Raw genomic sequence first — 21,373 nt, forward strand, 5'->3', positions numbered from 1 at the left:
GGCAAAGGGTATGCAAAGAATGGGATTCTTTTACACCAGATGATGTAGAACCATACTACAGAAGTATGCCCAAACGTATTAAGGCAGTAATCAAAGCTGGAGGTGGAAGTATCAAATATTAAATAAGAAAAACTTTATCCAAAAAAACACAATTTCGAAGATAATAGCTCATAAGATCATAACTCAGTCATACATTAATTTCTCCGTTCCAAATTTGGATCATAAGTACTATATACGTGACACTATACCTGTGCAAAATTTCGAATTAAATGCTCGACTAGACGACGATTTATAGGGATTTGCATGGTCTTTTAATTTTTGTGTCCGGGTTTTGCAACGCATTGTAACTGCCTTGTAACAAAATGTTAGCAGAGATTCTTTATTTTCTTATTCTTTTTAAAATACACGCGTATTCTTTTGTTATAATATAAAGACATTTGCATTTCTATAAAGTATATTTGTTGTTATATTATTGTTTTCATTTGAACAATGAACTTTCTATTGCTATACTCTTTTTTTTTTTTTTTTACTTAATCTATTTTTTTTTTACTTCGTCTTTTTTTTTTCAAACACGACTATTTTGTTACTTTCTGTTACACATTTCTAATGACCTAAGCTAAAAACCACAGACTGCCTTCCTAATATGTATTCTTCTGAACAAAATAATCGCAAAATGCTTTTGATTTCCGCATTTTGCCCTCAAAAATAAAAAAAAGAAGACATCGGTCTTTGAACAATAGAGAGGAACAGGATTTACAAAAAAAGATCATCTGTAAAAAAAAAGACACTTTTTTAAAACATGAATAACTTTATGAATACTTACCCTACAAAAACAATAAAAATATTGTTCAATTCTTTATTTTTTTTCGCATCTAAATCTTTTTTCAAATTTCAAAAAGGTGCAATACAGCAAGATATAATGGTATCTCATAAAAAAATTATAAAATCTACGGATCTATAATAGTTAGGTCTGTTAAAATTCTACGTCAAAGTCCCCACATTATTTGCAGTGTGACACTGCAAATAATCGTGCAAATTTGTTAACAGATATATTATCAATCTTGCGAAATGTCTTAGAATCGTGTGACATCGGGTAACTGATTGTTGATCGCACTGCCTCCTGTCTCTGCCACAAATCGTTTAAACCGTCGTTAATCTTTTGGTTAAGAGAAGTTACAAGATTTGTGGCAGAGACAGGAGTCTGCTGGTACATTTATTCGTTAACTGATCTCGCAAGACGCAACTTACATCAGTTATGTTATGGCTCCTGTTTACTATCCATTTGATATCTAATGGTGCTCGGCAGCGAATGATACTTTTCAAATCAATGCTTTATTTGTCTTTTTGCTCTTTTCTAAACCACTCATATTGCTTTACGTACAGGTTTTATTGACCACTCATATTGCTTTATATACTTCTTTATAGACCACTCATATAGCTTATATACTTCTTTATTAACCATTCATATTGCAATAAATATTGCTTCATATATACAAAAAAAATTGGGATTTGCTTTATAAAAAGAGCTTTTTTTTTATTTAAATAAAATAATAATAACAATATATAGTATTTCTTTGCTTGTAGCGTTTTAAAAGTTTACTTGACTTACCTAATGTCATCAAAATAGCAGCATCTAATCTAAAAATACATCAATTAATCTCGTGGAACTCAAAAGGTTCTCACGAGAAAAAAAAAAGCCAAGCTCAAGGATGCAAAGACACAAGGATTCAAAGATTCAAGGAAGCAAAGACTTGGACACCCAAATCAAAAGAAGAAAAGACATCAGTACTCAAAAACCAAAGCGAACACAGAAAAAAAGATAAAAAGATGCCAAAGCAAAGCAGAATTCATCTATAATAAACATTAGCGATCCTGTATGTATTGTAAAAATAATTGTACCTTTCTTTAGATAGACCAGAAAACTAGCTAAGCTTATACCAACAAATAAAGAAAAGGGAAGCAGTATGCATCTACAATAGTTATTAGCTATGGAGGATATGTAGTAAAAGTAATAATACCTTGCTTTAGATGGGCCAGGAAAAAAAAAGAAAAGAAGAAAAGAAGAAAAAACACGCCATCCAAGCTTGTGCCAACAAGTAAAAGAAGAAGCAACGGTAGTCTTGAGAAAGAGACTTTATAAAGAAAGCAAGAAATACGGTTTTACTAAAGTACAAGTACCATTAGAGCAGGAATGGAATGTATAAAATATTAAGAACTTACCTTTTATAAAAAAGAGAAGAAAAAAAAAAAAAAAGAGAAGTGCTTTTTTTGTAGCCTTATTTTTACCAATGTTACACTTATTCACTGTCTATCTATGTTATAAATCAAATACAGTTGTTTTGCACGAAGATTACATTTAATGGTATCCCAAAAGATAACTTATACGTTGTTTGAACAAGTTTTATTACTTGAGTGCAATATCTTTAACATGGAGAGTATTCTTTTTTCTTTTTTTTATTTTAGGTAAAAAAAAAAAAAAAACAAAAAAAAACAAACAAAAAAAGTCGGCAACTTAACGCACTGTAGCAGTAAAACAGCTTTTTTTCCTCCCTGGTTTTGTTTCATGGAATACACTAGATGTTCAAGGTACAAAAGATAAAAAAGAAAGCTCAAGTTCTGGTCAAATGCAAGTTTATAAAAAAAAATAATAGCAACCAAGTCTAATGTTGGTTTCTTTTTTTTTTTCTTACATTAAGAATTCCTAATGGGACACATTCGGATGACGAACATGAACCTCATGAGCAAAGTTGTTCTTTCCAACATGATGAAGCAATAAGAATAACAGACTTATATTGTTGCCTGTTGCTAAAAAGTTCTTTTTGGTAAAGAAAGTTGTCATTGCTAACATCTCTAATGGCTAATGGCTAATGGCTAATGGCAAATTACACCCATGTGCAAACATAAAGTAAGTAATGAGCGAGTATAAGCTTAAAATCATATATTTTTTTACAATATTTGTCATAAAAAATAATAAAGCAATCTATTTATTTGATAAACAAAAAAGTTTTGTATGTATTTGTTAACTATAACTGCCTTGTAACAAAATGTTAGCAGAGCTTTATTTTTTATTCTTTTAGAATATACACGTATTCTTTTTTTATAATGTAAAGGTATTTGCATTTCTATGAAGTGTAATTGTTGTTAGATTAGTGTTTTCATTTGAACAATGAACTTTCTATTGCTAGACTCGTTTTTTTTTACTTACTTTTTTTTTCACCAGGTCATTTTTTTTCCCAAACACGATTATTTTTTTACGTTTTGTAACACGTTTGTAATGATCTAAGCTAAAAACCACAGGCTGCCTTCCTAATATGTATTCTTCTGAACAAAATAATCGCAAAATGCTTTTGATTTCCGCTTTTTGCCCTCAAAAATAAAAAAAGAAGACATCGGTCTTTCAACAGTAGAGGGGAACAGGCTTTCCAAAAAAAGATCATCTGTAAAAAAAACAGACACTTTTTTAAAACGTGAATAACTTTATGAATACTTACCCTACAAAAAAAACAAAAATACTGTTCAATTTCTTTATTTTTTTCGCACCTGGGTCTTTTTTCAAAGTTCAAAAATGACCAATACAGCGAAAGTTAAAGTTTTTCTCCAAAAGCCATAAATATCTGTTAACCAAAAAATGTTCAATCTTGCGATATGCTTTATCCAATTGGAACGATTATTTGCAGTGTCAAAAAGGAATTAAAGGCGACTCCTAACAAAAAGACGTCTTCATCATCTGTGCAATCTTCGGTAGTATAGTGGTGAGTATCCCCGCCTGTCACGCGGGAGACCGGGGTTCAATTCCCCGCCGGAGAGATTTTTTCTTTTCTTTTGACAAAGAAGTCAAAACAATGAAAAAAGTCAAAAAGAAAAAAAAAATTAAACAATATAAATATTGTAGCACAAATGATGAAATTTTAGGTCAAGAGAACAATGCTGATCACAAGTGTTGTGAGAATGGTCTCTTTTTGGACGAAGTACGAAACAACTCCGACATGGATTGTTAAAATAACTTAAGTTATTTTAACAACCATTGTCAAAGAAATAACAATAGCCGCAAAAATAAAAAAAAAAAAAAAAAAAAAAAAAAAAAAAAAAAAGAAGAAAAAAAAAAAAATTATCATATATATATCCCATCTTTTTATGAAGAAATTGTCAGTTAGTTTAAATAAATCATATATTTCTACTCAATAATTAACAAACTTTAACAAGAAAGTCCCTGTTTACCTAAACTTTTTACTCTACTTTAACCTTTATCAAGAAACATCGTATTGATCTTACACATAAGATCTGGTGGTCACTACTTATCAAGCATCTGCTTAAATTCCATACAAAACAACAACCTACAAGGCAATCACAACCTTAAATCAAGCTTTACAAGCAAACTTAACTCAAATTAACTCACTTACTACAAGCCAACCTTTAAAATAACAGTAACACAATGCAGCAAACTTTGGCAGCATTCGACTTTTCTCTCTCCAATTAGTTTAAATCCAGGAACATACAAACAAATACGTATGAATACAGATAAATCCAGAAAAATACAAAAAAATATAGAATATCCATAAAATCATCAAAAACAGCATATAATCAGAAAAACCAAAAACATATAAATAACTTCAATATTTCTTATACTTTTTACTTACTTTTGTTCTTACTTACTTTTGTTTCTACATAACCTTGTTTCTACTTACTTCATATTACTTTTTGATTATTTCAAATAAATATCATTCAAAGTAAATTTCTTTTATTTTTCTTTTATTTTACTTAACATCAAGAACAAGAAGTCCCTTGAAGCATATACACTTCATTGTAATCCCTATTATATTATCTTTTTATTTTACTTTACTCAAAACAGTTTGATCTACTTAACAAGATCTGGTGGTCACTTATTACAAGCGAACTTATATTCAATCTATTACTCTTTTTGGAATCAAATCCTATCTAAACCTTTGATCTTATATCAAGACTTATTCAGTACAAACCTATTTATACTACAAAAACCTTACAAACTCCAATCATCACACAAGAATAATTTTGATGTCCAACGACATTGATGTCGTTCGACATAGATGTCAAACAACACAAACAATAAGCCACGCCAATTTTTATATAAATAAGATGAATAATTTTAAACAAAATAACATTATCCAATCCAATCCAATCCAATTCAATAAATCAAATCCTCTTGCGCTTAAAAGCAATCTTTTCTTATTGGGTCACAATTACCTTTTCTTTTCTTTTTATTTTTACTTATTCTTTCTGATCTGATACCCGAGTTATCACAAATCAAGAAAGTTCCCTTTTATTTTTATCGTTTATCAAACAATCTTATTCTTAACCTTATTGATCTAAAAAGATCTGGTGGTCACTACTCAAAGACAATTTACTCTAAAGAACTGTTAAACGTTCAATCAAGTTACCTAAACTCAAGTCATTCAAGACTTCAAACCTCAATTTAAACAAATCTACATCACTTTAACACAAGCCAAGTCCCAAGTACTAACAAGGTACAATATCCCAACTATTTAGATGAAGAAAAAGGGCAGTACAGTTCTACTCACATTTTATTTTATATTGTGACAATAGAAGTGAATAAAGAGGTCACACGAAGCAAAAGTGAAAGAAGTCAAAATATGAAAAAAGTCGAAAATTGAAAAAAGTTGAAAAATGAAAAAAGTCAAAAAAAAAAAAATAAGAAAAGCTAAAAAGAAAAAAAAAAGAAAATATTCATATATATATCCCATCTTTTTGTGAAGAAATTGTCAGTCAGTTTAAATAAATCATATATTTCTACTCAATAATTAACAAACATTAACAAGAAAGTCCCTGTTCACTTAAACTTTTACTCTACATTAACCTTTATCAAGAAACATCGTATTGATCTTACACATAAGATCTGGTGGTCACTACTTATCAAGCATCTGCTTAAATTCCATACAAAACAACAACCTACAAGGCAATCACAACCTTAAATCAAGCTTTACAAGCAAACTTAACTCAAATTAACTCACTTACTATAAGCCAACCTTTTAAAATAACATTACCTTTACCTTTATTTGATCGTAATTAAAAGATCTGGTGGTCACTACAGTACCTTACTCTAAAAATTTCAAGAAAAACTTCTCTAAAACACACAGCCCAAACCAAACATACTACAAAATAACATTATGACGAAAATATAGATCCTTTTAGTCAAACTGTTGTTACACGAACGAGAATTTAGTCCCCGATATGTAACACGCAAGAACAAAACGGCGGAAATTAAATAGTTGCAGTTTATAACGAACGCCTTACAGTTTGCAACAACCACCTTACACTATACAACAACCGCCTCTTATGTTATAACAAGCACTCAAAATACCAAAAACAGAACAAGATCATAAAATCCAAAAACATATACAGTAGGCCAAAAACTGCTGCAAGGAATTGCAAAATTCAGGTTTTACAGCTGGTTGTCCATGGGTACTGCACCAAACTATCTCAAACCTTGACTGTTTGTACCTCAATAGAAAGTGCATTTATTCGTCGATTATCGGATATGGGCAATGGTTATTGGTGGAATTTGAGATCGCTAAAGGTAGTATTATGAACATCCGACATTTTTTACTTGTTCACATATGTTTTAAATGACGAATTTTAATACGACCCAACCGGTTGCTATCATAATTTTTCACATTCTTGACATGATTAGAATGATGTCAGTATATAAAAGCGCTTACAATTCCTTTATTTTAAATTTTATATTCCCTTACTTAAATTATTTCTCTTTTTTACCTTATTACCAATCGCATGCCTAAACGACTGCCAGAAGAAAAAGTAGACGATCTCAAGCAAGCATTAACTGGATCCACATCAACGTACGATATTTGTCATGTTTTGACATGTCAATAAGATAACAGTCTTATCATTCTAAGCTAAATCTTTACAAATGAGTTTGAATAAGAATAGATCCTGATAATTGCCAACTGCCCTGAACAGCCAACTTTTACTTTCATCTCAACAGTTGATTATTTACATCAGTTTATAAAATTTTCTTATACATGTCAAATCATATTGGTCGTAATTATCTCTTGTCATTTAATCTCAGGTCTTGCTCAATCAATATAAATAGCCTTGGAATCTTTCTTCAATAAAAGTATTCGACTTTAGAACTATTGTTCGGTCTCGTTAATTCTTCTTTGTTCATATTTTATACTTAAAACACTTCAATATTGCTAAAGAAATTGGAGTACATGAATCAACTGTTAGTAGATACTCTAGACGGTTGTTTTCAAATAGGACAATAAGCATAGGTGGTAGACCTACAGTAGTCTTCAAAGTGACGAAGCGGTTAATCAAAAGGAAAGTCATTGAAGGGGTTTTAAAGACTGCCAAAGAGGTACACCGGGAGCTGGTTCAACTTGGCTACGATATCTCATACCGGTCAGCAATTAACGTACTGAAATCAATGGAGCTCCATTCTTCAATAAAAAAAAAGAAGCCGTTTTTGACAAAAGCTCATATGCAGCATCGATTAGAATAGGCCAAGAAGCATCAGGATTGGACGGTGGAAGAATGGCGAAAAGTCGTCTTTTCTGATGAAACCAAGATCAACGTACAGTGACTCCCAAAACTGTCCCAATGTTTTGTAATTTTGTCTTTTACCGTCAATGGTGCGATTACTGATTGCGTAAAGTATGCCTTGTTGTACCTCATTTGAAAGCTGTAGTGGTGTACATGTACGTGGTACAGACTGCTTCTCAATTGATGTAGCACAGACGGAGATAATGAATGTAAAAAATGACCGGTGCATTGGGACAGTTTTGGGAGCATATTGAAAAAATCAGAATATCTATAAAATATCCATCCACAACTTGCATACAATCACCAAACTGAATATATTAGCGCCGCAAACGTATCCGATGTCCTAATTATTATCTGCTGGGATTTAAAGCTCCTACTTGGCTATAACTCGCTCATTAAATCTCAACGTGAAACAAGTCCCAGAAGATATGGTATTTCAAGCTATTACTTTCCTTAAACAAGGTACAGTGGGTGGAAAAATGGTTCCAATGTTTTCAACTTGCAACTTTAAAGCTTTACATCTTTTGAACCACAGACGGTAGCGGCTCACAAAAACATGCATTTTGTAGCGCCTTTCAAGCTAACATCAGTGCAAAAAAATTTTGCTTGTACTGTTGCACAATCGGGAAAAAATTAAGACTAAATACAAAAACTGACATTGGAACCATTTTTCCACTACAACTGTATATAAGTTTATTTGTTAATTGGTGGAGCTTTCGCTGGAGTTTTTTGGCTAATTATGAGTCATACGTTTGCGACTATCGCCGAAAAAGCCTACGTGACTTATAAAAGTAATTTATCCTCGGTCAAATATTTTTTTTCCTTTTCTTTCTCCATATATCGAAGCTCTAGGGTATCACTACACATATGGTTTGCACTCTCTCTAAAAACAAGCAAGAAAGCATCAAATCGTTGGCTTTACAGAACAAGCCATACTCAGTGATAATGGAACGTATTCCAAACTTAAAAAAATTTACCTTAAGCAGATATGCCAACAAGTTTTCTCCTGGTAGATTAACAGCAAACCCTGGTAGAAAGGCTGTTCTATGCGTTACCACCAAGTCTTATATACGTAAGCAGATTGTTAATGGTACCCTCAAGACTGCAAAGGCTGTTCATAAGTATCTAGTATGCACTGGTCACGCTATTAGTTACTCAGGCACCATTAAGGTTATGAAAAGCATGAACTTCCATGCTAAGATCAAGGTAAAAAAGCCTTTACTGACTAAGGCTCAGAAAGCAAGACGACTAGCATGGGCGGAAGAGCATAAAAACTGGACAAGCGACGACTCGAGACCCATGGTATTCAGTGACGAAACAAAAGTTAATGTTTACGGCTCAGATGGTTGCAAGTACTATTGGAGTCGACCAGATGATAAACTTCAACCCCATTATCTCGACTTAACAGTTAAAGGAGGGGGTGGTAGCATTATGGTACGTGGTTGTATTACCTATGACGGACCTGGTTATACATGCTGGATTAGTGAAGGCACGATGAAAGCTTCTGATTACGTCGGAATACTTGGTAAAACTCTTATGGATAGCCTTGAGTACTACGACTACCATCCTCAGGACATCTATTTTCAGCAGGATAACGATCCTAAACACACGTCTAAGCTAGCTAGGCAATGGTTCAAGGACAATAACTTCAAGTGTGATCATACCTTCAACTGGCCTTCACAAAGTCCAGATCTAAACCCAATAGAGTACATCTGGCACCACCTTAAGCTCAAGTTAAGTGCCTATGATACTAGGGCAAAAGGTGTGCATGGGACTATGTAAAAGATATGGTGCAAGGATATTCCGGACCGGGTAATTGTCCTACGTAAAATCCAATTATAGCAATCGATATGCCCGAATTTTCCGGATCGAATGGTGTATCTTTTATAGCCGTCACACTTAAACTCAGCTCGTAAATCGCATTACAACAGAAAAAACTACCTTTGGCGGACTAAAAAAGTGAGATTGCGTGCCCGCTGTTGGTTGCACACAAGCATCCAATACCGCAAACGATGTAAATAATTTTTCCGCTTTCAATGGTGGTATTTTGAAAGGTGTCACTGTACTACCTGACGAGCTACGGTCCTTCAAAGACGAAAAAATTATTTGGCTCACCGTCAAGTGAGGTTACGACGTGATTGTGGGCCGGATACTGCCCGTATTTGAAACCTATACACAACTATCGATGCATTTGATGATTCTGCACCAAACAATGATATGTATGAAGCGGTCACAGTAGTATTCAGGAGCTATGGACTTCCAACGACTAAAACTCGACATTGGTTAAGTGTGTTATGTTCTGGTAAAGTAATTGAGAAATAACAATAAAACCAAAAGAATACTTTTTGAGACTGAACTTTATTTAAGACAATCTTAATTGTTAAAAAGAAATCATTACAAAGTCTACTACTTATATTCTTCTATCAGTTGGCGGGTAAATGTGTAGTTATGAGCGTAGATCCAATCATTGACATGTTTGATTGAAGAATGATCACTGAATCGATTATGAAAATTTTTAATTCGTTGTTTTATAGATCTTGTTGTTCTTTAACTGATCTGGGAGAATCGTCCCGTCTTCATTGAGAGGAAAGATATATTTATATGAAATGCCTCCCGTCAGATCAAAGTTGACTAGGTACCTAATCCATTATTATTCATTTACAGAAATGATGAATAGTAAAGATCATGTGCCATGCTCTGACATGTCAGTAAGATAACAGCTTTATCATTCTAAGCTAAATCTTTACAAATGAGTTTGAATAAGAATAGATCCTGATAATTACCAACTGCCCTGAACAGCCAAGTTTCACTTGTTGTATAATGGTTTAGATAGTAAAAGAAAAGGTGGAAACAAAGATCGGGAAACAGTTTGAGTACTTTTTGAGACTGATCTTTATTTCAGTTTAAGTTAAAGTAAAAATTATTCTAATAGAAAGCAGGTACTTATATCTTATTGAGTGAGTGGCTTGATATCTTCTATTGTTATCGTTCTTCTAATATTCAGGTACTTTAGCAAGTGCTATCTATAATTATGATTATGAAAACTTTTCATTTGTTCTTTTGTATGTCTGTCATAGGTTATCTTTTATTCTGGGAATTCCTCACTGAATTGAATAACGTTATTTTACGCGTTATTTCAATTATGTGAAAGATTAGCAATATTCCTGACATTGGATTGGATTTGGTTATTTTAGTTGATACTTCTTCTTATCAAAGAACTCTCATGAATACAATACATATTCTAAAAGAACATGTTTAATTGGAATTGATTGTATGATCTTATTTAAATAAACTTATATTTTATTTTAATTATGACCTTGTGTTAAGACTTATATTTATTAATGTCAACTACAATCACTTACTGTTCTACAACATCACTTTCATCTCAACAGTTGATCATTTACATCAGTTTATAAAATTTTCTTATACATGTCAAATCATATTGGTCGTAATTATCTCTTGTCATTTAATCTCAGGTCTTGCTCAATCAATATAAATAGTCTTGGAATCTTTCTTTAATAAAAGTATCCGACTTTAGAACTATTGTTCGGTCTCGTTAATTCTTCTTTGTCTATTTTAAATACTTAAAACACTTCAAAACTGATGTTAATAATTAGCTGTTCAGATGAAAAGAGAACTTGGCTGTTCAGGGCCGTGATAATTATCAAAATCTATTCTTATTCAAACTTATTTGTAAGGATTTAGTCCAAAACAATGAGACCGTATTTTATTGACATGTCAAGGCGCGACAATAGTTACGACCAACTTAATTTGGCCCGCATAAGAAAAATTCCATAGACTAATCTTATTAACCAACTACTTATGTATGAACAGAGACATATTATTAAAAGTAGTTACTAATTATCATGATCAGCTCTTATTTAATCCGGTGCCATAAGAGAGTATCCTATTGCTCTGTCAAAACATGGCGAATACAGAGCTCTATTGAGAAACATACTCGCCAATATATCATCATCGTGTTGTTGAAGCATTGTTATTATTAAACAGTCAAGCTTTTAAAGATGTAAAGTATAATGTAGGAACGCTTCACATTTTGTAAGACTTGGTGAATAAGTCACAGCTTCACCGTATCAACATAGTAGACCGACAGTTTTAGTTGTTCAATATACAAAGTGGGATATTTTTTTTACAGCATTATAATTCCAGTACAAAGCTTGTAGATGCATAGTGAATATGCACATACAAAAAAAGGACATACCCATGTTAAGTATTGTGTTCAATTATAAAGTTTTATTTGTTTCAAAGCATAAAAGTTAGAAGATTATCATAAAAAGTCACCATATTAAAGAAAAATAGCATAAAATTTAAACCATATTTAAGTCAATAAAAGCCATATATTGGTTCTTTAATGATTAGAGGACCTATCGCTTAGGCTTCAACCACGTCGAGGTCTTCCTACAGATCGATTTCCAACTCTTGGTCTACCAACTGAACGCCTGCCACTATGAGGGTGATTGCTGACAGAAGGTGCAACAGCTCTTGGTCTGCCTACTGATCGACGCTCACTTCTAGGCCTACCGATCGAACGAATAGCTGTTGGGCTCGGGGCTCCTGCTTCATCATTATTTGCAGCAATAGAACCTTGAATGCCAGACTGATCCAAACCACTTCGTGCTTCAAGAATACTATCCTGCATTACCTCGCCATCTGATTCACCAATAATGCTGTCATTGTCTGATAGTATCGCTTCTTCTTCTAACAATTCCCTAGCATCGCGGGCACGACGACGTTCAACCCATGCCTCAAAACGACGAGCATCTCTGGCTGCTATTCTAGCTGACACTGAAGGTGAGTTACCATCAAGACCGCGCGTAAACCAATCCTCAGTTTCTGCGGATCGTTCAGCTGGATCTGAGTTCATTGCCACTTCGCGGATCATGCGCTCAAAACACTGCTTGACATTACCGGCATTCTCGCTTCGCCAAAGATACTCCAAGATGCGTTTGTAGCAGTTTTCTTTGGTTCGGTTACGAGGCTTGATGAACGCTTTCAAAGGAGCCCACATACTTTCGATCATGTTGGTATGAATCTTACCAGATATTGGCAAGCCAGAATACTCGCCCTGGTTACCTTGAACTTGATCTACTGTGGCAAAGTCTAAGGAATGATTAACAACCTGATGTCTTGCAAAGAAGAAGTTGCCATCATTGTAAGCGCTTGTATTGTCAAGTATCTCGCCTGTAATCTCGTCACGCTCTTCTCTAGGGTGCAGACCGGAATACGCTCTCCATCCATCAGATCTAATGGTTGACCCACGCTGGCAGTTATCATAGATGATGGGCAACAGTGTTGCCGCTGTCCGATTAGGGACGGTGCAAAAGAATTTGCGTCCTGCTTCATACCTAGGTCTCAGCTCTTGATCGCCAGTTCGGTGGTCAGTGTATGTATAAAACCGATCTGCCTCATTGATGGGGACCAAGCACTCAACCATACCAAAGACCCAGATGCCTTCTACACGATGGCCACGATGGTTTTTTCGCTTGCCAAACTTCGATTCATCTATCTGTATGTGGTGACATCTTACATTAGAGCCTAGTTTATGCTCCTCTTGTCGATTATGGGCATTGTAGTCACTGAGCATCATTAAACGGAGATCATTCGCTAATGAAGTCACAGCAGGACGGCTCATGCCATGGGAACTGCAAATGTTGGTGATGCTTGAGCCATTTAGATAATCATACATCACCGAAAGAGTGTAGTTTGTCATGCATTTACGATTGTAAAACACCGAGTTGTACGTACAGACGCGAGACTTTCTACCAGGGTGACCAATAGTATCACCATTTTCATCGATGTCAAGACCACCAGCACAGTAGTAAGTGAGCCTTCCATTTTCGGCCCGATTTCTCAAAATGCATACCTTCTGACAGCCATCAATACCACATATACTGGTTCTATCAAACGCGCTGTTCACAGATAAAAGATGGCTGCAAATGAGCATAACAAATTAGTAAAACTAGTCCCCTATCTTAATTCACCGTTTATGACGGTAGTTTACTTACTCCCATGCTCTTTCAGGGCTAACAATAACTTGTGCTTCAAGGATACGGTCACCAGCAGGAGGGACATAAGACCTGTAACGTGAGACTACTTGACCAGATACTCGACCTCCTCTACGGGGAGTGGCATTGTTGTTGGAAGTGACGGAAGCAGATGAATTGGAGCGAGGCATAATAAGAATATAAAAAATAAAGATGAAAACAAGAAAAGTCATGACAGTTTATATACAGTAGGTCAAAAAACTGCTGCAAGGAATTGCAAAATTCAGGTTTTACAGCTGGTTGTCCATGGGTACTGCACCAAACTATTTCAAACCTTGACTGTTTGTACCTCAATAGAAAGTGCATTTATTCGTCGATTATCGGATATGGGCAATGGTTATTGGTGGAATTTGAGATCGCTAAAGGTAGTATTATGAACATCCGACATTTTTTACTTGTTCATATATGTTTTAAATGACGAATTTTAATACGACCCAACCGGTTGCTATCATAATTTTTCACATTCTTGACATGATTAGAATGTTGCCAGTATATAAAAGCGCTTACAATTCCTTTATTTTAAATTTTATATTCCCTTACTTAAATTATTTCTCTTTTTTACCTCATTACCAATCGCATGCCTAAACGACTGCCAGAAGAAAAAGTAGACGATCTCAAGCAAGCATTAACTGGATCCACATCAACGTACGATATTGCTAAAGAAATTGGAGTACATGAATCAACTGTTAGTAGATACTCTAGACGGTTGTTTTCAAATAGGAAAGTAAGCATAGGTGGTAGACCTACAGTAGTCTTCAAAGTGACGAAGCGGTTAATCAAAAGGAAAGTCATTGAAGGGGTTTTAAAGACTGCCAAAGAGGTACACCGGGAGCTGGTTCAACTTGGCTACGATATCTCATACCGGTCAGCAATTAACGTACTGAAATCAATGGAGCTCCATTCTTCAATAAAAAAAAAGAAGCCGTTTTTGACAAAAGCTCATATGCAGCATCGATTAGAATGGACCAAGAAGCATCAGGATTTGACAGTGGAAGAATGGCGAAAAGTCGTCTTTTCTGATGAAACCAAGGTCAACGTATAGGGCTTTGATGATGCTGATCACTATTGGAAACGGCCAAGTGACCTTCTTCAACATCATGACCTGGATTTTGCAATCAATCACGGAGCTAGCAAAATGATTCCCTGGGGTTGTATAATCTCTGAAGGACCAGGATATGCTTGCTAAATTTACGATGGAAACTTGAACTCGGGTGTTTACCAGCATATTTTGAACACTACGCTTCGTGATACTATGAAGTACTACAATTTCAACTGGTCCAACGTTTACTTTCAGCATGATAATGATCCAAAGCACAAGGCAAAATCTACAATGGACTGGTTAGATAATCATCAAGTGCGGTATATTAGCGATTGGTCAGCTCAGAGTCCGGACTTAAATCCAATAGAACACGTATGGCATCAACTGAAGTTGAAGCTCAGCTGTTACGAACGTAGAGCAAAGAATACGGATGAGCTTTGGGAACGAGTGGAAAAAGTATGGAATGGCTTTGACAAAGAGCTTTGCCAAAGGTATATCGATAGCATGCCGGCAAGAATTCAAGAGGTTATTAATAAAAAAGGAGGATCAACTAAATATTAATAAATAGATTCATTCCGTTCAAATTTTCGTTTTTCCAAATTTTCAAATTGCGCATCTCATACTTCCTTCAATACTTATCCAATAGGGCTTAAACTCTTTCGGATTTTTCAAGACATGTAGAAGATTTACTATGTGGGAACAGAGGCAGTTTGTGCCATTGTAACAGGATGTGCGCTACAAAAACCAAGAAAAATGGATTCCTTGCAGCAGTTTTTTGACCTACTGTAGTTGTTCGAGCGGAAAAAAAAATTTGTTGTTTCACGTATGAGATATTCCAATAGCACATGGTTACAACTCGGAAATTAGTACTCATGGTTACAACTCGGAAGTTAGTGCTCGTGGTTACAACTCGGAAATCAATGCTCGTGGTTACAACTCGGAAATTAGTGCTCGTGGTCACAACTCGGAAGTCAATGCTCACGGTTACAGCTCGGAATCAGTATTCGTGGTTAGGCTTCATTGCTTGTACGCACGTCGTTGTTACATTCACATATTAATACACCCGGATATAGCTTTAAGCAAGGCTATTGAAGCTTGTTTTGCACCAATAGGGTGCAGGATTACCAAATACATAATACGCTGAGTATAGCTTTCAAGTGCAGTCAGTAGCCAATCCGTTACCACGCCATAACCATTCTTGACGGTGAGCCAAATAATTTTTTCGTCTTTGAAGGACCGTAGCTCGTCGGGTAGTACAGTGACACCTTTCAAAATACCACCATTGAAAGCGGAAAAATTATTTACATCGTTTGCGGTATTGGATGCTTGTGTGCAACCAACAGCGGGCACGCAATCTCACTTTTTTAGTCCGCCAAAGGTAGTTTTTTCTGTTGTAATGCGATTTACGAGCTGAGTTTAAGTGTGACGGCTATAAAAGATACACCATTCGATCCGGAAAATTCGGGCATATCGATTGCTATAATTGGATTTTACGTAGGACAATTACCCGGTCCGGAATATCCTTGCACCATATCTTTTCCTTCAGCCATGGGAGCGTATAGGTCAGACCTGGTATGCCATTTCCAAAGAAGAATGCCAAAAATACATCGAAAGTATGCCGAAAAGGTGTGCTGCAGTTATTAAAGCAAAAGGTCGTTGGACTAAATATTAATTTTTTTAAATAAAGTATGTAAAAATGTTGACCTATTAATGCCGTCAAAACTGGTCGCATGTACCGTCAGACTTTAAGTGCCAACTACTACCAGTATACTGGCTCTACTGTGATGTCTGTGTTACCATATAATTGTCCAGAGTTTGCTCTTTCGAATGAACTATATTTCATTGCTATAGACTAAGAAATGAAGAAGAAGATAGTGCGTATAGGCAAAATATGAAAACATGCGACCAGTTTTGACGGCCACTGTAAATCTTTTTTCAAAATTAAAAAAGGTGCAATACAGCAAGATATAATGTTTTCTCATAAAAAATTATAAAACCTGCGAATCTATGATTGTTAGGTCTGTTAAAATTCTACGTCAAAGATCCTACATTATTTGTAGTGTTCATTCACTGCAAATAATTGTGCAAACTCTGCGAATCGTTAATTGTTAGGTATATGCTTTTATGTTCAGCAATATCAGAATCTGTGATTGAATGCATATTTATGCCGACGACGATATCAGCCATACTTTACGGGCCTATAATTCTATTATTTATTCTACGTCCTGCTAATGCAGATACTGACGGGAGTGATAATTCAGAGTTCTAAGTAGATTTAATCCTTAATGTGCGAGGACGTCTATCTTGGTAGCTGCTTTTCATAGTCTTTTCTACGTCAGAAAAAAATTGGGGACCAATGATACTTTTCAAATCAATGCTTTATTTGTCTTTTTGATCTTTATAAACCACTCATATTGCCTTATAAACTTCTTTATCGACCATTCATATTGCTTTATATACAGAAAAAAAAATATGGATTTGTTTTATAAAAATAGCTTTTTTTTTTATTTAAATAAAATAATAATAACAGTATACAGTACTTCTTTGCTTGTAGTGTTTTAAAGCTTACTTGACTTACCTAATATCATCACGATAGCATCATCCAATCTAAAAATACATCAATTAATTTTGTGAAACTCAAGAAGTTCTCACAAAAAAAAAAAAAAAAAGGCCAAGCTCAAGGATGCAAAGACACAAGGATTCAAGGACGCAAGGACTTGGATACTCAAAGCAAAAGAACAAAAGACATCAGTACTCAAGAACCAAAGCAAGGGTGAGAAAGAGATAGTAAAAGGCCAAAGCAAAGTAGCACGTATCTATAATAATTATTAGCTATCGAGTATACGTAGTAGAAGTAATAGTACCTTTCTTTAGATAGGCCAGAAGAAGACTAGCTAAGCATATACCAACAAGTAAAGAAAAGGGAAGCAGCATGCATCTATAATAATTATTAGCTATTGTGTACATGTAGTAAAAGTAATAGCACCTTACTTTAGATGAACCAGGAAAAAGAAAAGAAAAAAAGACACCAGCCAAGCTTATACTAACAAGTAAAAGAAGAAGCAATGATAATCCTGGGAAAGAGATTTTATAAAGACCATTTAAAACATTAAGAAAGCAACAAATACGATTTTACTAAAGTATAAGTACCATTAGAACAGGAGTGAAATATATATAATATTAAGAACTTACCTTTTATAAAAAAGAGAAGAAGAAGAAAGAAAAAAGAAAAGTACTTTTTTCTTGTAGCCTTATTTTTTTACCAATGTTACACTTATTCACTGTCTGAACATATAAGTCAAAAACTGTTGCTTTTCATGTAGTTTACATTTAATGATATCCCAAAAGATAACTTATACATTGCTTGAACAAGTTTTATTACTCGAGTGCTATAGCTTCAACATGGAGAGTATTATTTTTTTCTTTTTTTTTTTTTTATTTTAGGTTAAAAAAAATTCGGTCTTAACGGACTACAGCAGTAAAACAGGTTTTTTTTTCTCCCTGGTTTTGTTTCATGGAACACATTAGATGCTCAAGGTACAAAAGATAAAAAAGAAAGCTCAAGTTCTGGTCAAATGTAAGTTTATAAAAAAAAATAATAGCAACCAAGTCTAATGTCGGTTTCTTTTTTTTTTCTTACATTAGGAATTCCTAATGGGACACATTCGGATGACGAACATGAACCTCATGAGCAAAGTTGTTCTTTCCAACATGATGAAGCAATAAGAATAACAGACTTATATTGTTGCCTATTGCTAAAAAGTTCTTTTTGGTAAAGAAAGTGTCATGCTAACATCTCTAATGGCTAATGGCTAATGGCAAATTACACCCATGTACAAACATAAAGTAAGTAATGAACGAGAATAAGCTTAAAAACATATATTCTTTTACAATATTTGGCATAAAAAATAATAAAGCAATATATTTATTTGATAAACAAAAAAGTTTTGTATGTATTTGTTAATTATAACTGCCTTGTAACAAAATGTTAGCAGAGCTTCTTTATTTTATTATTATTTTATAATGTAAAGACATTTACATTTCTATAAAGTATATTTGTTGTTAAATTATTGTTTTCATTTGAATAATGAACTTTCTATTGCTAGACTCTTTTTTTTTTTTTTTTTTTTTTTTTTTTACTTTGTCTTTTTTTACTTAACTTTTTTTTACTTTGTCTTTTTTTACTTAACTTTTTCTTACTTTGTCTTTTTTTTTACTTAACTTTTTCTTACTTTGTCTTTTTTTTTACTTTGTCTTTTTTTTTTCCCAAACACGACTATTTTGTTACGTTCTGTAATACGTTTGTAATGACCTAAGCTAAAAACCACAGGCTGCCTTCCTAATATGTATTCTTCTGAACAAAATGCTTTTGATTTCCGCTTTTTGCCCTCAAAAATAAAAAAAAAGAAGATATCGGTCTTTCAACGATAGAGGGGAACAGGCTTTCCAAAAAAAATATCATCTGTAAAAAAAACAGACACTTTTTTAAAACATGAATAACTCTATGAATACTTACCCTACAAAAAAAACAGAAATACTGTTCAATTTCTTCATTTTTTTCGCACCTAAATCTTTTTTCAAAATTAAAAAAGGTGCAATACAGCAAGATATAATGTTTTCTCATAAAAAATTATAAAACCTACGAATCTATGATTGTTAGGTGTGTTAAAATTCTACGTCAAAGCTACTACATTATTTGTAGTGATTTGGGAAAAAGAGGCAGTCCTCACCAACACAGCACATATCAATATCATATAGCCCGGCTAGCTCAATCGGTAGAGCGTGAGACTCTTAATCTCAAGGTTGGGGGTTCGACCCCCCCGTCGGGCTACGCCTCCTAATAGTAGGGACAGACACTTTATTTTGAAATTTTAGATCCATTGTCATTGTCATGTCTTTTGTATTCTATATTTGGCAATGTTACTGTAGCACAAATGATGAAATTTTAGATCAAGAGAACAATGCTGATCACAAGAATAATTTTGATGTCGTTCGACATAGATGTCAAACAACACAAACAATAAGCCACGCCAATTTTTATATACAGTGGGTCAAAAAACTGCACCAACGCAACTCAGTTTTTCGGAAATACCAGTATAGCTCTGTCAGTTTAAAAGTAAACATTACGAAACTTGGAACAAAACGAGTTACTACTGTTACTATTTATTGACAAAAGTTTCAAGGTCAGATGCGGAGTATTGATTTAAAGAGCACTCAGCAAAAAGAGGAGGTCGGTTGATGCAGTTTTTTGACTTTTAAAATGAAAAGGTATTTGATATCATATGTCCGGACTGAGACTATTCCAGCAAATTTAATCGAATTTTGCTGATGCTTAGTCACACTGGGGACCTGAAAATAAAGTTTTTTTTGCAATTGTTTTCTTTTTTTTTCTTTCCTGCTTTACCCAAACCCATTGTACATCGTCAGTATCTATCCATTATTAGAAATGCCCAAAAAGCTTCCATCTGATATTCAAAACAGTATCAAAGTATTATTAGAGAAAAGTGTTGATCCTGCAGTCATTGGGAAACGAGTTGGAGTGCATAGAAATACCGTCAATAGGTATGCAAATAAGTGGATACACGATAGAATACGTAAAAGAGGAGGTAGACCGAGCATTGTGGCAGAGTCAACACGTCCATACATCAAGAGACAAGTGCTCACAGGTTGTTTGAAGACTGTCAAGGATGTGCAAATGAAGTTGGAGGAGCTTGGACACCCTATGTCGTATCAATCGGCAATTAATGTCTTACATTCAGTTGAAATTTATGCTGAGATCAATAAGAAAAAGCCATTATTGACTGAAAAGCACAAGAAGGCTCGATTAGTATGGGCTAAAAAGCATCAATATTGGACAGTACATGATTGGCGACGTGTCATCTTTTCTGATGAGACGAAAATCAACATTTGGGGCTCTGATGGTTGCAAGTATTACTGGAAAAGAAAATGTGATCATTTACAGCCTCAGCATATCGACGTTACTGTGAAGCATGGAGGCGGTGGTCTCATGTTAGGGGGTTGTATAACCAGCGAAGGACCTGGATACGCATGTCAGATCTATGATGGCACCATGAATTCAGAGGAATACCAAGAAATCCTTGGTACAAGTCTAAAAGACACTATGGAGTACTATGGTCTGAACTGGGAAACGTCGGTATTTCAGCACGATAATGATCCCAAACATCGATCAAAGTCCACAACACAATGGATGAAGGATAGTGGCATGATTTATATTGACGATTGGCCATCACAAAGTCCAGATCTTAATCCTATTGAACATATATGGCATCACTTGAAGTTAAAGCTGAGCATGTATGATAATAGGGCGACCAGCATCCATGAATTGTGGCAAAGAGTCGAAAATGAATGGAATTCGTTTACTAAGGAACAATGCATCAAATATATACACAGTATGCCAGACAGAATGCAAGCAGTCTTAGCAAAGAAGGGTGGATCCACTAATATTAAAAAAGTCAAAAAACTGCACCAACCGACCTCCTCTTTTTGCTGAGTGCTCTTTAAATCAATACTTCGCATCTGACCTTGAAACTTTTGTCAATAAATAGTAACAGTAGTAACTCGTTTTGTTCCAAGTTTCGTAATGTTTACTTTTAAACTGACAGAGCTATACTGGTATTTCCGAAAAACTAAGTTGCGTTGGTGCAGTTTTTTGACCCACTGTAAATAAGATGAATATTTTTAAACAAAATAACAT

General features: G+C 34.4%; 5 protein-coding genes and 2 non-coding genes across 7 annotated transcripts; 6 read left to right on the forward strand and 1 right to left on the reverse strand.

Moving 5' to 3' along the window:
• Positions 1-3,735: 3,735 nt before the first annotated feature.
• RO3G_19071 lies at positions 3,736-3,807 on the forward strand. The gene has a single exon. It is a non-coding gene; the product is annotated as a tRNA-Asp (tRNA).
• Positions 3,808-8,502: 4,695 nt separating this feature from the next.
• RO3G_07133 (uncharacterized protein) lies at positions 8,503-9,339 on the forward strand (the record flags this gene model as incomplete). Its single annotated transcript, XM_067661723.1, has 1 exon — positions 8,503-9,339. One exon carries the CDS (start codon positions 8,503-8,505, stop codon positions 9,337-9,339), a length of 837 nt encoding a protein of 278 aa, XP_067517824.1.
• Positions 9,340-11,953: 2,614 nt separating this feature from the next.
• RO3G_07134 (uncharacterized protein) lies at positions 11,954-13,750 on the reverse strand (the record flags this gene model as incomplete). The annotated part of the gene is made up of 2 exons (XM_067661724.1): positions 11,954-13,484; positions 13,581-13,750. 2 exons carry the CDS (start codon positions 13,748-13,750, stop codon positions 11,954-11,956), a joined length of 1,701 nt encoding a protein of 566 aa, XP_067517825.1.
• A 446-nt stretch (positions 13,751-14,196) lies between these two features.
• On the forward strand, positions 14,197-14,805 carry RO3G_07135 (uncharacterized protein; the record flags this gene model as incomplete). The annotated part of the gene is made up of 2 exons (XM_067661725.1): positions 14,197-14,343; positions 14,662-14,805. The coding sequence occupies 2 exons, from the start codon at positions 14,197-14,199 to the stop codon at positions 14,803-14,805; spliced, it is 291 nt and encodes a 96-aa protein (XP_067517826.1).
• Positions 14,806-14,871: 66 nt separating this feature from the next.
• RO3G_07136 (uncharacterized protein) lies at positions 14,872-15,850 on the forward strand (the record flags this gene model as incomplete). Its single annotated transcript, XM_067661726.1, has 4 exons — positions 14,872-15,183; positions 15,305-15,335; positions 15,501-15,667; positions 15,809-15,850. 4 exons carry the CDS (start codon positions 14,872-14,874, stop codon positions 15,848-15,850), a joined length of 552 nt encoding a protein of 183 aa, XP_067517827.1.
• Positions 15,851-19,415: 3,565 nt separating this feature from the next.
• RO3G_19072 lies at positions 19,416-19,488 on the forward strand. The gene has a single exon. It is a non-coding gene; the product is annotated as a tRNA-Lys (tRNA).
• A 616-nt stretch (positions 19,489-20,104) lies between these two features.
• Positions 20,105-21,180, forward strand: RO3G_07137 (uncharacterized protein; the record flags this gene model as incomplete). Its single annotated transcript, XM_067661727.1, has 2 exons — positions 20,105-20,970; positions 21,132-21,180. 2 exons carry the CDS (start codon positions 20,105-20,107, stop codon positions 21,178-21,180), a joined length of 915 nt encoding a protein of 304 aa, XP_067517828.1.
• Between the last annotated feature and the right edge of the window lie 193 nt (positions 21,181-21,373).

This window comes from Rhizopus delemar, genomic scaffold (genome assembly GCF_000149305.1).
Source record: "Rhizopus delemar RA 99-880 supercont3.5 genomic scaffold, whole genome shotgun sequence".
Lineage (NCBI taxonomy): Eukaryota > Fungi > Mucoromycota > Mucoromycetes > Mucorales > Rhizopodaceae > Rhizopus > Rhizopus delemar.